This window comes from Notamacropus eugenii, chromosome 6 (genome assembly GCF_028372415.1).
Source record: "Notamacropus eugenii isolate mMacEug1 chromosome 6, mMacEug1.pri_v2, whole genome shotgun sequence".
In the NCBI taxonomy this organism is placed as follows: domain Eukaryota; kingdom Metazoa; phylum Chordata; class Mammalia; order Diprotodontia; family Macropodidae; genus Notamacropus; species Notamacropus eugenii.
This window is the reverse complement of record NC_092877.1, coordinates 157988950-158001426: the sequence shown is the minus strand read 5'-3', so window position 1 is coordinate 158001426 and position 12477 is coordinate 157988950. Positions and strand designations below refer to the sequence as shown.

The window sequence follows — 12477 nt, the reverse complement described above, 5'->3', positions numbered from 1 at the left end:
AACAATGATGATAGCTCACACTTATACACAGCTTTAAAGTTTGCAAACCACTTTACAAATATTATCTTATTCTTGTGACAACTCTGGGTGATAGGTGGTATTATTACCCTCATTTTTCAGATGAGGAAACTGAGGAAGACAGAGGGAATGACTTGCCCAAGGTCACAGAGCTAGTATCTGCATTCAAATTTGAACTCAGGTCCACCTGGCTCCAGGTCCAGCACTTTGTCCATGGTGCCACCAAGTTGCTGCTAGTCTTTATAGATGCAGCACCTAGAGTAGTATCTAGGAGGTAACAAAAATAAATGCTAATTGAATCGAATTGGAGAACATTTTGGTGGAATTCATCTTTGAAGCATTGGCCAGGGGGCTTTGCTTCAGTTCAGGGACTGAAAATTATAATCATGGGCAGAATGCTACAAAACATCTTTCCATTTTGAGTAATGGTGCTCCTAGATGCATATTCATCAGAAAGAGATTGCTAAAATGTCGTTGAACTACTGAACTAATGATTCCTTACTATGGAGAAAAAAACTCCTGGCAAATGTGATTGTTATAGAAGTAGGTTTTTAAATAAACTGCTTTGGAACTGCCGTCCCCAATTGTTAACTGTGCAAATGCTTTATTATCAATGTAATGATGCGCTCCTTGTAAAAAGGAACAATGAGAGTACTTGAAAATACATCATAAATGCATTTGTAAGCAAATGAATCTGATGGTTTGGGGAAATTTGATGTTCTGTTTTTAAAATAGCATAAAGTTTTGTGGATCGTGAATTTTTTATGGATTTATACTATAAAACATCTTCAACCAAAAGCCTAGAATTGACTATGAGAGGATGGAATTCCTGCCTTGAATGTAGAGTGGAAAGTAATCTGAGAGGTCATCTTTATTTGGCAGATGAAGCAAACGTGGCCCAGAGAGAGTGACTTGCCTAAAGATACACAGGTAGTAAATAAATAGCAGGGCCAAGATTTTAATCCAAGTCCTTTGGTTCTAAATCATTGCCTCCTTGATAGTGTAGTAAATAAGGCATTGGTCCTGGTGTCAGGAAGACCTTGAGTTCAAATTTCATCAATGACATTAGCTCTGTGACCCAGGGCAAATCACTTTTCTGGACCTGATTTTCCTTGTCTACAAATGTGGGGTCTGTATTCAATGGTTACTTCTAGTTCTAATTATATGATCCTACTTTGATGGGTCTATGATCTCACTGATGTGAGTACTTCTGCCTTCACTAGGAAGGATTGTACCTATTCACAGCTTTTTCCAACTCTTTTCCAAATCCTAAGTGAATAATTGTGGCAGTACTCAACATATTGGGGGCCTCCTTAACATTATGTGGGTACCAATGGAGTTTATTTACTACCTATCCCTTTATCTTGTTATGACCAATGTCCTTCCTATTTGAGGGATATAACTCTTAGTTAACATCCTTTATTCTATGTCATTCTGTTATATGTCCTAACCTATTGATACCTTCATGTGCCTCTCTACTTCCTTTTGCTATATATAAGTATATGACAGAAAAATCAGGAATGTGTATTGTGATGTTCACTACTAATTACTGAGTAATTTTTAATTTCACCTAATGAGGATTCACAGTCAGGAAAAGATTTAAGGCAATGTGTTAAGCACAATCATTGCTGGAACACAAAGGAAACTAAAGAGATCCTAAAGAAAAGGTAGAGGCACAGTGTTATAAAGGGGAAAGGGCAGAATAACTGGAGTCAGAGGACTTGGTTCAAATCCTGATTTGTCACATTATGCCTGTTATACCATAAGTGAGTCTTTTAACTTCTGGGTCCTCATTTTCCTCCTGATGGGATTGGAGTTGGCTTCTAAGATCTCTTCCAATTCTAAATCTCTGAGCCTACATTTATAAAGGTCATATAAATATAACATTAAAATGTAAACATGCATAGTTTTTAAGTAATAAAAGATCTTCTATACATTACCTGTGGCCCAAACACAACCCCCAAGCATTGCAAGAGGCCAGAACTTGGGACAATGGAGTAATAGATTGACCACTAAGGAAACTATCCATATGGCAGCACAGAGAATCCACTGAAGAAACATTCCTGACAACAGAGCAATAATTTATCAATGGTTTATACCTCAATTTACTAGGTTTATGCTTAGTGATATTTATGGGGACACTTGTTCCACTATTATATTCTCTTTCTTCACTGATTATGCAAAGCAAGCTGGATTTCTTCCCACCAATAACTAGAAGTTAGTGAGTGATTTCACACTTTTATCTTGGTACTATGTTGGCTAACCTAACGTACTGAAGAAAACTGACATAGAACTAATGTCATACAACAGCTTTCTAAAGCCCATGATTTTTGTGATTCTTACTAATTGCCCTAGTAATGAAATAAATAAAAAACTCTATGTGCATAATAAAATAAAAAAGGAGGCATACAAAGTTAAATTATTTTAAATTCCTCTGGGCTGTGACATTACAAAAAGTTGAGAGTTAGCTTTCTGTAAATGAAAACACACTTTCTAAGTTCTAAGCAACATTTCAGTGATGTAGAGGTAGGTAGGTGAATGCATCTCTGACGGTTTTCCTTTAGGTCTTTGGATTTCAACCATTATTGACTAGAAATATAAAAGTCAAACTTAAAAAGGGGTCAAGAAAATCTATAATCAAAAGGTTCACTCAAAAGAGAGAAGCTAGAATTGTAAACAAGTAAATTCTAATGCAAGTATTTGCCCAGCCGAGAAGAAAGAAGAAAAGGAATGATGTGGAAATTGACTGGAAAACCACCTCAATGATAGTGGATGATGGTAGGCTGTTGTATGAATTGTCCATAATTATTAGGAATCTGTTCATACCATAGAAGTAAGTATCAATCTGTTAATGTGCTAGAAAAAGGTAATAAAGTTGACGATGAAAGAGACAGAACCATGGAACAATAAAGAGAGATAGCAGTTTGCCCCTAATCTAGCAGAAAGAATGGTCAGTAGGAGGCATCGAGAATTAAGGATGCTAGTCTTACTGAAATATGAAGAGAAATAGAAAACTGTATCAGATTATCGCCTGTGGAAGGAACAGAAATAGCTCAGTCCCAAACTATGTGCTTATTGGGTACAAATTGAATTCTCTGTTATATTAGGTGAAAAGGTTGGAAGAATAGTTATTTCCTTGCCATCTTATCAGGGAAAATGAAGTCATTTTCCCTGGTAGCATCAAAGAAATATTCCAGGCTTGGAAACAAAGAACAGAAGGGGTACCATAAGACTTGAAAAGTCATATGCTTTGATCTTCAAAAATGTTAAGAGAATGAAATCTATCAACTCCAAACCTGTGACTTAGACTTGAATTTCTGGAAACATTTTAAAAAATGTTATCAATATTTTTTAAACCAGACTTGTAATTTCATCAGTGTAGGGAGCAAGTCTTGGTGATGAATTTTTACTTCTGAATGCAAGTAGGCACCTAATCTGAAACTTACAGTTTTAATGAGTGCCCTTCATCACTGAGAGAACAAACGTCTTGCCCAGGATCACACAGTCAGTGTGTGTCAGAGTAAAAGCTTGATGCCAAGTCTAATTCTAAAGCCAGTTCCTTTCCCCTGTGACTATAGCCTCTGGAGTATATTATTAAATAGATGGTTAGTAAATCTCTAGAAAAACTACCAGAATCATTTAAATAAGAAGAGGTGATATCAGACTAACCTCATTTAAAAAAATAGCAATGTTAGATTGACACATCAGAAAAATGCAGCAAAATATACATAGATTTTAGAAAAGGCTTTGATAGGAATATCTTATGCTCATCTTTTGGAGAAGATGGAGAAAGGCAAGCTGAATAGTTATCAGTGATTCTATATCAAATTGAAAATGTTTTAGCAAACTGTCACTAGCTTTCTAGAGACAGTTAGAACACAGCAGCTACAGGACTGGGCCTGGAGTCATGAAGATCTGAATTCAAATTCAACTCAGACACTTAGTAGCTGTGTGACCCTAGGAAAGTCATAACTTTAATTTCCTCAACTATAAAATGGGTATAATAATAGCAACTACTTAGCAATGTTGTTTTGAGGATCAAATGAAAGAATGTTTGTAAAAAAGCACTTAGCACCATGCCTGGCACAGAGGAGGTGCTATATAAATGCGCATTCTCTTCCCTCTCTGGTAGAGTATGCCAAGGGTCTGAGCTTGCTTCAGTGTTATTTAACATATTTAACAATGACGTGTCTAAAGTCAAACATAACATCCTTATCCAATCTGCAGAAGATACAGTCAAAACCAATCGCTGATACACTGTATGATAAGAGCCATACAGAGCTTGACCAGTCAAAACACTGGATTGGCTTTTATGAAATGAAACTTAATAGGGATATGTGTTACATCTTATATTTGATATCAAGAAGGTTTAATGCTTATAAGAAAGACAGGATTAGATAGTAGTTTGTCTGAAAAAAGAATGGGGGTGGTTTAACAGGGACTTGTCAGCTCAATATGAGTCAATAGAGAGATGTGGTGGCTAAAAAAAGCTAAGTCAATATTAGCTTGCATTAAAAGGGGCAGAGTTTCAGGAATGAGGATGCAGCAATTGTGTGACACTCACCCGGGCAGATTGTATGTGGAACATTGTGCTCAAGTCTGTGTACCATATCTTAGGAAGCACATTGCTAAGTTGCAGAATGTCCAGAGGAGATTGACCAGGATGGAGAAGTCCCTTGAGCCCACTTCATAGGAGGGAGGATGGAAGGAAGTAGGGGTTGTTAGACTAGAGAAGATTCAAGGGAAACATGATGGAAATCTTTAAGTATTTGAAAGGATGTCATATAAAAGAATTAGCAGATTTCTTCTGCTTGATCCCTGAGGGCAGAACTAGAAACCATGAAGGGGAAGTTGCAGAGGCAAATTCACACTTGATGTCAGGAAAAGATTTCTTAATAATTATAGCTGTCTAAAAATGGAATGAGCTGTCTTGAAAGGTAGCAGGTTTCCTGTGATTGAGTATCTTTGAGCAAAGGCTAGCTAACTTTATTTGTTGGAAATGTTTTAGTGGGGATTCTTTTTTGGGGATGGGTTAGGAAAACAACTACTGAGGTTGCTTCCCCTGTGAAATTCTGTAAAAAAAGACTTGGAGGAAAAAAGAGAGAATCTACAATTCTCTTGAATTTGAAGGGTGGGAAAAAGCAATACTAAACGGTATTAACACAATGTCCTATGGTTTAGACATTGTTTAAGCTTTAGTAGCTTTAGTAGCCACCCTATATGTTGTTCTCATATGACCCAAATAACACCTCTGTGAGGTAGCTATTAAAAGTACTATTATTCCTCCTCATACTTTTTTTTTATACAAATGGAATAACTGAGGCCCAGAGAGATAAATTCACTTGTCCATCACACAGCTTCTAAGTGTCACAGAGGGAATCTGAACCCAGGTCTTTCCTGAATTCAAATCAGTCCATCATTTGTTCCACTACACAATGCTATTTCTCTAAAAATGAGACAGAGGAGGAGGAAGAAGGATTTTTGCTGTACACTGGGAGCTACGTATTAATATCTGGTTCTCTCCATCCTCCCTTCCCATCCATGGTTGATCTTGATGTCTTGAGAAATAAGCAGCCTTTATATTCACAAAATGAAAAGGAAGAACCACAGAGGCTACCAGAAATGAGATCATGTATTACTAGTCAGAGAGAGGAGACATATTTGCCTTGGGAGTCCTGCTTAGTGATGCTTAGTCAGCCATATGTTGACCTTGCATGGCTAACACCAGAAGTTAGGATGTCCTCATACCACAGTCATCTGGCACATCATAAATTGTCTTCTGAGACTTGTACAAACTTTCTGAACAATACCCTCCTCTGATGACTCAAGTGGGAATAAATTATATCAATACTGGGATCTAGAAAGATTCTCCAGAGGTAATAAAGCCCTAGATAGGAAACTTAAGGATTTGGGGACACAGATGGCATTTTTACTGTTACTTTAGGTTGGTGGTAGGGAATTAAAAGAAGAAAGCATAATATTGAAAGTAAAATATTCACTAAGAAGATGGGCTCAGTGAATGATATTTGGTTTAAGATCCATGGCTCAAGATAGAGATACTGAAGATTCTTGGCCAGTATAGGAGTATATTTAATGAGAACTAGGGAAGAATGTATGTGCCTAGTGATTTTGTGACCTGATCAAGGGCACTTTAAACCTAAGCAGAAGGGAGCAGGAGAACACCACCTAGCTATAACTGTGAAATCAGATACTGTTAAAAACAGCAGGCATGATAGGAAGAATAAGAGAGGTATTGAGGAATCAAAGACACTTGATCATGGGGCTAAAGAGATACATGAATACACAATCTACAAACAGCTTTCCATCCCATTCTGTTAAATCCTGCATTAAAAAAATAACTTCAAAAGTCCAGGTATTTTTAAAGAGGGTTAGTAGGAAATGGATGCTGTGAAGTTCAAAGTGAGACAACTTTTTTGGCTAAAGGAATGATTTCAAAGGTGATTCAGAAGCATAACATAAGAAGGTGAATTCCAGCTCAGGAATTTTGCAAGAGACAATAGCTGAAAGAGGCAGACATGATACTGTGGTCTAAGATGTGTATACCCAGAGGTGTTGAGAACAGGTTAAAAAAAGAACTAACAGTCTTAACCTATACGGTCTCATTGGTAATTCCAGTAGCATTTCTCTGTTAATTATTTCCTATTTATCCTATATATAGCTTACTTTTTATATGTTTATTTACATGTTGTTTCTGCCATTAGATTGTAAGCTTCTTGAGGGTAGGGACTATTTTTTACCTCTTTTTGTTTCCCTTGTGCTCAGCAAAGTGCCTGGCACTTAGGAAATGCTTAGTAAATTTTTATTGATTGATAATTGATAGTAGTTGTTTTCCTAACCCATTCCCCAAAAAGAATACCCACCACAACATTTCCAACAAATAAATTTTATTAATTGATCATTGATTGGTCTTGAGATTTATCTAAAATTGGATTCCATTGGGATACAGCAGTGAAAGGTTATACTTTGTTTGAAGTAAGGGTTGAATATGAGGGAAATGAAATAGCAAGGTACATCAAATACATACATACATATATATATATATTTGTGTGTATATATCTGTGTGGAAATCTACCTAAAGTAAAGTAGAAAGGATTTGAGTGAGCAACATAGAAGGAAAATCCAAAAGATTTCATGGTCAGAATATTCTGGCACCAATACATAGTAGCTGTGAGATCATGAGGAAGTTACTTAAATTCTCTGAGATTATTTCCTTATCCTATAAAACCTCAAAGTAGGTGACCCACAATATAGGTGATTATGAGGATAATAATAATCCAAGCTGATATTCATATAGTGCTTTAGTCATACAAAATAATTTGAATATTTTATCTCATTTGATCCTCAGAAATCTGTGAACTTAGTCATTACAAGAATTATTATCTCCCATTTTAACAATATAAGCTTCCTTACATAATGCTTTATATTTCATCTTCAATGCTTCTGTGAATCTCTGCTCTTAAACACAGGAGTACTTCCTTCAGCTAGAGGATGAACTGGATAGAGTGCTGGGCTTGGAATCAGGAAGAGTATTCCTGGGTTCAAATCTGACCTCAGACACTTACTAGCCATGTGACCCTGGGCAAGTCACTTAACTCTGTTTGCCTCAGTTTCCTTATCTGTAAAAGGAAAGGTAAACCACTCCAATATCTTTGTCAAGAAAACCCTAGCTGGGGTCAGAGAGAGAGACATGACTGAAATCACAATAACAGTACTGTTTTCAATTTGTAGAGACCATAACTCGTCTGTGCCTTTCTTATCCGATGTAATTCTCATCTGTGCTTTCAATATCCTCCACAGGATATACCTAATATGCTGGGAACATTTGTCAGGGTCTTTTAACATTCTACGAGTACCAGAGCATCACCTGAGAAATTAGTTTGCCATCTCTTGTTCTCCATGTGTAACTAGATGACTTACTTTTCCAATCATACAATGTCCTTAATGATAACTGATAGTTCTTGGAGCATAAATCATTGCCGGCAATATGTAGCATTCAACTTATGTCTTTTTCTATATGGCACCCTTTAAATCTTCCAATTGTCTTGCTACTAATTTCATCTTTCAGAATCTGAGAAAAAATTGACTGCCAAAGCAGACAGGATGATATTCCTGGAGCTGAGATAAGGAAGAAAGTGTCAAGGATAGTGGGATTTGTACCCTAGATTTTAGGGAAGTAGAGCTCAAAGGGTTCAGAAAAAATAAAGGAAGAATCCTATGATCTGATAGCTTTTTTTTAAAAAAGGAAGTTGGCCTTGGTTTTGGGGACTCACAAGAATGAAATGTTTAAATTATAGTTGTAGTTGATTCCTGTAAGGGCAGCGCTGAAGCACTAATCAGTCAGATCTGATTGTTACATTTTCGATGTGAGAATTTATACTTTGGACATGGGCAAACACTACAAATCAGGGCTTGATTCACTATTTTGTTGAATTCTAGAGTTGAGAAAGTTATGTAGAAAATATGAATGATGCAGATTAAAAAGAAATCCAATAATTTATATTCACCTATTCCTTAGCCAGTTGTTAAATATTTACAAGGCCAACACTGATTCTAGTGAAGAAGAAAAAAGGGATGTATAAAAAGAGACCAATGTGATTACAAAGAGAGCCCAAAGAGGATGAGCTTACATTTTTAAGGACATATGTGATATAGTAGGCAAGAACCAAGAGAATATTATATACAGTAACAGCAACATTGTTTTCAGAATAACTTTGAGTGAATAAAATGTTGTGACTCTTATAACTACCTAAATTAACCATAAAGAACACATGAAGAAAGATGCTACTTACATCCAGAGAAAGAACTAACGAATAGAAGAAGCATGTGCAGAAGAATTTTACATATATCTCTGTGTGTGTGTGTGTGTGTGTGTGTGTGTGTGGGAAGAAAAAAGGAAAAACGAGAAATTTACATGATATTTGTTGTATAGCAAAGAATAGCAAGTCGTGCATAGTAGATTCGCAGTTTCATGTGCAATCATCTTTTTATTGCACTATGTTATGGAAATGCTTGTTTTATTCCATAAATTAAAAATAAAAGAATAACAGAATGAATACAAAAGAACAATATGATTTTATAAGAAAGAAAGAAAGCAATCAAGAAAGCTAAGGCCAGATTTGAACTGATTATTATGATACATACTGAGAAAATAATAAAAACTTTTTTTTAAAGCTGTGAATCATGAAAAAACCAAGAAGGAGCCAATCTGCTGCCTGTATTGAGTAGAAAGATGATGATTGAATATGAAGAGGAGTTCGGGCTACTGAACTCAAATTCTCCACTTTTTTTTCAAATAATGAGCAAGAGCTTCAAACTGAAAATGACAGAATAAGTAAGGAGACAGTAAGAGAGCATCTAACTATCCTCCATGAGTTCAAGTCATCATCAGCTCTCCCAGTGGAATTAACTCCTGGCATACTGAATTGCTTAACTGTAGGTGAACTTTGAAAATTAGTTGTGAATACTCAGGAGTGATTCAGGGGCCCCAGAAACAGAAAAAAAATGTTAACTCAATTTTTTTTAAAGAGCAAAAAAGGCAGCTAAATAAATTTCTGGAAAAATACTAGAAACTATTGTTGAAGGGATAGTTTAAAAAGACAAAAGAGACTAACAGAGATAACATATGGAGACATCAAAAATAAAGCATGCCTAGGTAACCGCAACTTTTTTTTTGAAAGGGTTACTAGACTGTTTAACTGAAGATCCCATAGGCCTAGTCTATCTGCATTTTGGTAAGGCATCAGGCAGTCTCATATCATTGTCAATACATTAGATAATAATGTTGTTAGGAACTGTTTGGAATATTGAACCTCCAATGTCCACTAATTAACTGTTGGCCTTGATAGAAGGTCCTAGTGATATTGGGTGAAACTCTGTCCTTGACTTTGTTCTGTTCAATCTTTTTTTTTTTTTAATCTGTTACCTGGATGAAGACATGAAGATGTAAGGGAGATGAAGATATGAACGTAAAGCTGTTATGCTGATTAAATTTGTATATAACAGAACAGTGGAAAGGATACCTTATGTTGTTGGGTACCAAAAAATCAAAATACAAAAAGATCTTAACAGTCTGATGAGATGAGGGGAATCTAGTCAAACGAAACAGTAAGAATACATCTAAGATTTTGGTATTTGGATTTTGAAAAATTAACTGAAAAAGTCTAGAATTGGGGATAGGGGATATTGTAGCTAGAAACCAGCTAAGGCGAACAAGACCAAGAGGTTTTAGTGGTTTGAAAGCTCAAAATGAGTTCACAGTATGGTAAGCAGCTAATAAAACTAATATGATTTTAGGTGCATTGGTAGAAATATCTAGAATGAGGGCTGTGATAATTTTTTTTTTGCCCTGGTAAGCCCACATCTGGAATTTTACGTTTAATTCTAGGTGCTAGAGTTTAGGAAGGATACTGAGAATCCAAAGCAAGGAGATCAGAATTGCAAGAAAACATTAAAAACGTGCCACATGAAGATTACTTGAAAGAACAAAATAGAAAGTTTTAGATCTGTCATTTTACAAATATGTCTTCTATTAAGAATAATCAGAATGCACCTGGTCAAGGGTGTGTGTGTGTGTGTGTGTGTGTGTGTGTGTGTGTGTGTGTGTGTGTGTGTGAATTACCATCGCCAGTATCAAATTTTTTAACTGGAACAAAGTTGGATCCGAATAAGACAACAGCTACAGCCGAAGAGATGAAGCCAGTAGTTACATCTGTTCCATTGTTGTGTTCCATGGTGGGGCTGCTGCCTGGAAGCCAGCTGAAGATATTGAGACTTGATGTAGTTTCAGCCTGGTATTATTTCTCTTCTGAAACAAGGGAAAATGAAGAAATGAAAGTTTTGAGAATAAGTGTCAGATGATCTTGAACGTGACTGAAGGAAATTTAGTGCTTTATATTTTCCAGTCATGTATCCAGACTCTAGAAGTAAATGGGAGAGGTTCAGAAGCCAAGTCAGAATTAAATCCAGTGGTTCTCCCTGATATCTGAGATTGGGTTTGCTTCTATGGGATTTTGGAATATTGTCCAATGATGGAAACTTAGGAAACAACAATTCATGTGAGTATCCAAACAGATTATATTATTATTATGCTTTATAATTTCTATAATTTCTTAATTTTCCTAAAGATTAAGGAAGGAAACAAATATATATTATGTGCTAAGCACTATGTTGAGTGCTCTATTATTTATTTAAATTACTTATTTAATTATTGTTATTATATCATTTGATCCTAGCAATCACCCTGGGAGGTAGTTGGTGGCATTATACTCACTTTTGCAGATGAGAAAATTGAGTCAGATAGCAGTTAAGTAACTTGCTTGGGGTCATACATCTAGTTTGAACTCAAGTTTTAGCTATTCTTGTTTCATTTTATAGATATGGAAGTTTAAAGTCAGAGAGATTACCCAATTTCTTTAACTCATACTCATATAACATGAACTTACAGTTCTTCACCATCTATGTTGTCTTTCCCTGGTCACTAACTCTCTTATATGTTTTTTCTTTTTAGTCTGGATCTGTGATTTTATTATTGTGGGCATTTTCTGTTTTTTCTCCACTGATACAATTTAGAAACTCATTTTCACTTTATAGTCTTAGAATATTGCTGGAATGGGGGGAAGAGGGAGAGGGAGAAGGAGAATGATTTACACAAATCCTAAATCCTGCAAGCCCCTCAAACTCAACCTGTTTGAAACTGAAATCAAAATCTTCTTCCCTAAACTTGTCACCACCTGGTAGCAGTGTGACTGGAGACAAGCAGACAGATGCAAGAAATGTTATGGATTTACAGTAGATAGGACTTGGTAACAACTTGGATAAAGGAAGAGACAAGGGAGTGGGTAGATCCAAGCACAATTCCATGGTTATGAACCTAGTCAGGCAGTTCATAAGATGGGGGTACTCTCAATAGACATAGTGATGTTTAGAGGAAGGATAGATTTAGAAAAGGAGAATGGGAGCTCTGTTTTGAACATTTTAAGGTTGAGTTGTTTGGGAGGACCAAGTCTTGAGATATTTAGAAGTAAGTTTTCGATGCTGGACTGGAATTCAGGAAAACAATTAGGGTCAGCATAAATTGATTTAGAAGTTATCTGCTTAGAGCAGATGAGATTATTAAAGGAGAGAGTATAGAGAAAGGGCCCAGGACAAAGTCATAGGGGAAATTCTGCTTATAGAAGATATTTGAAGATCCAGCAGATAATACTAGAAAGGTGTCTATTTTTTCTTTTCTCTTTATTTTTTTCTACTTTTTATTTATTTTCTTATTTATTATTTTCTTTTCTATTAAAGGGGCCATCCCCCTCATTACTTTTTTAAAGAGGCCTATTTGCTGAATGGGCATTACCTCACTTTAAGTGAGTACCTGAAAAGGGCTTAGCCTAAAAGGCCAAGGTCTCCCATTGCATTCTTGGCCATCTCCAGTCATCCTTATGATTATCT

The 12477-nt window shown here is 36.0% G+C and overlaps 1 protein-coding gene across 1 annotated transcript in view; it reads right to left on the bottom strand.

The window, feature by feature from the left end:
• TMEM144 (transmembrane protein 144) overlaps positions 1–10840 on the bottom strand; it is a 58527-nt gene extending 47687 nt beyond the window's left edge. The window contains exons 1-2 of the mRNA XM_072621360.1: positions 10658–10840; positions 1959–2081 (exon numbers count right to left, since the gene is read on the bottom strand). Of these exons, the coding sequence (XP_072477461.1) occupies positions 1959–2081; positions 10658–10769 (235 nt within the window). The 5' untranslated portion in view covers positions 10770–10840. The remainder of the gene's footprint in view (positions 1–1958; positions 2082–10657) is intronic.
• Positions 10841–12477: the final 1637 nt, after the last annotated feature.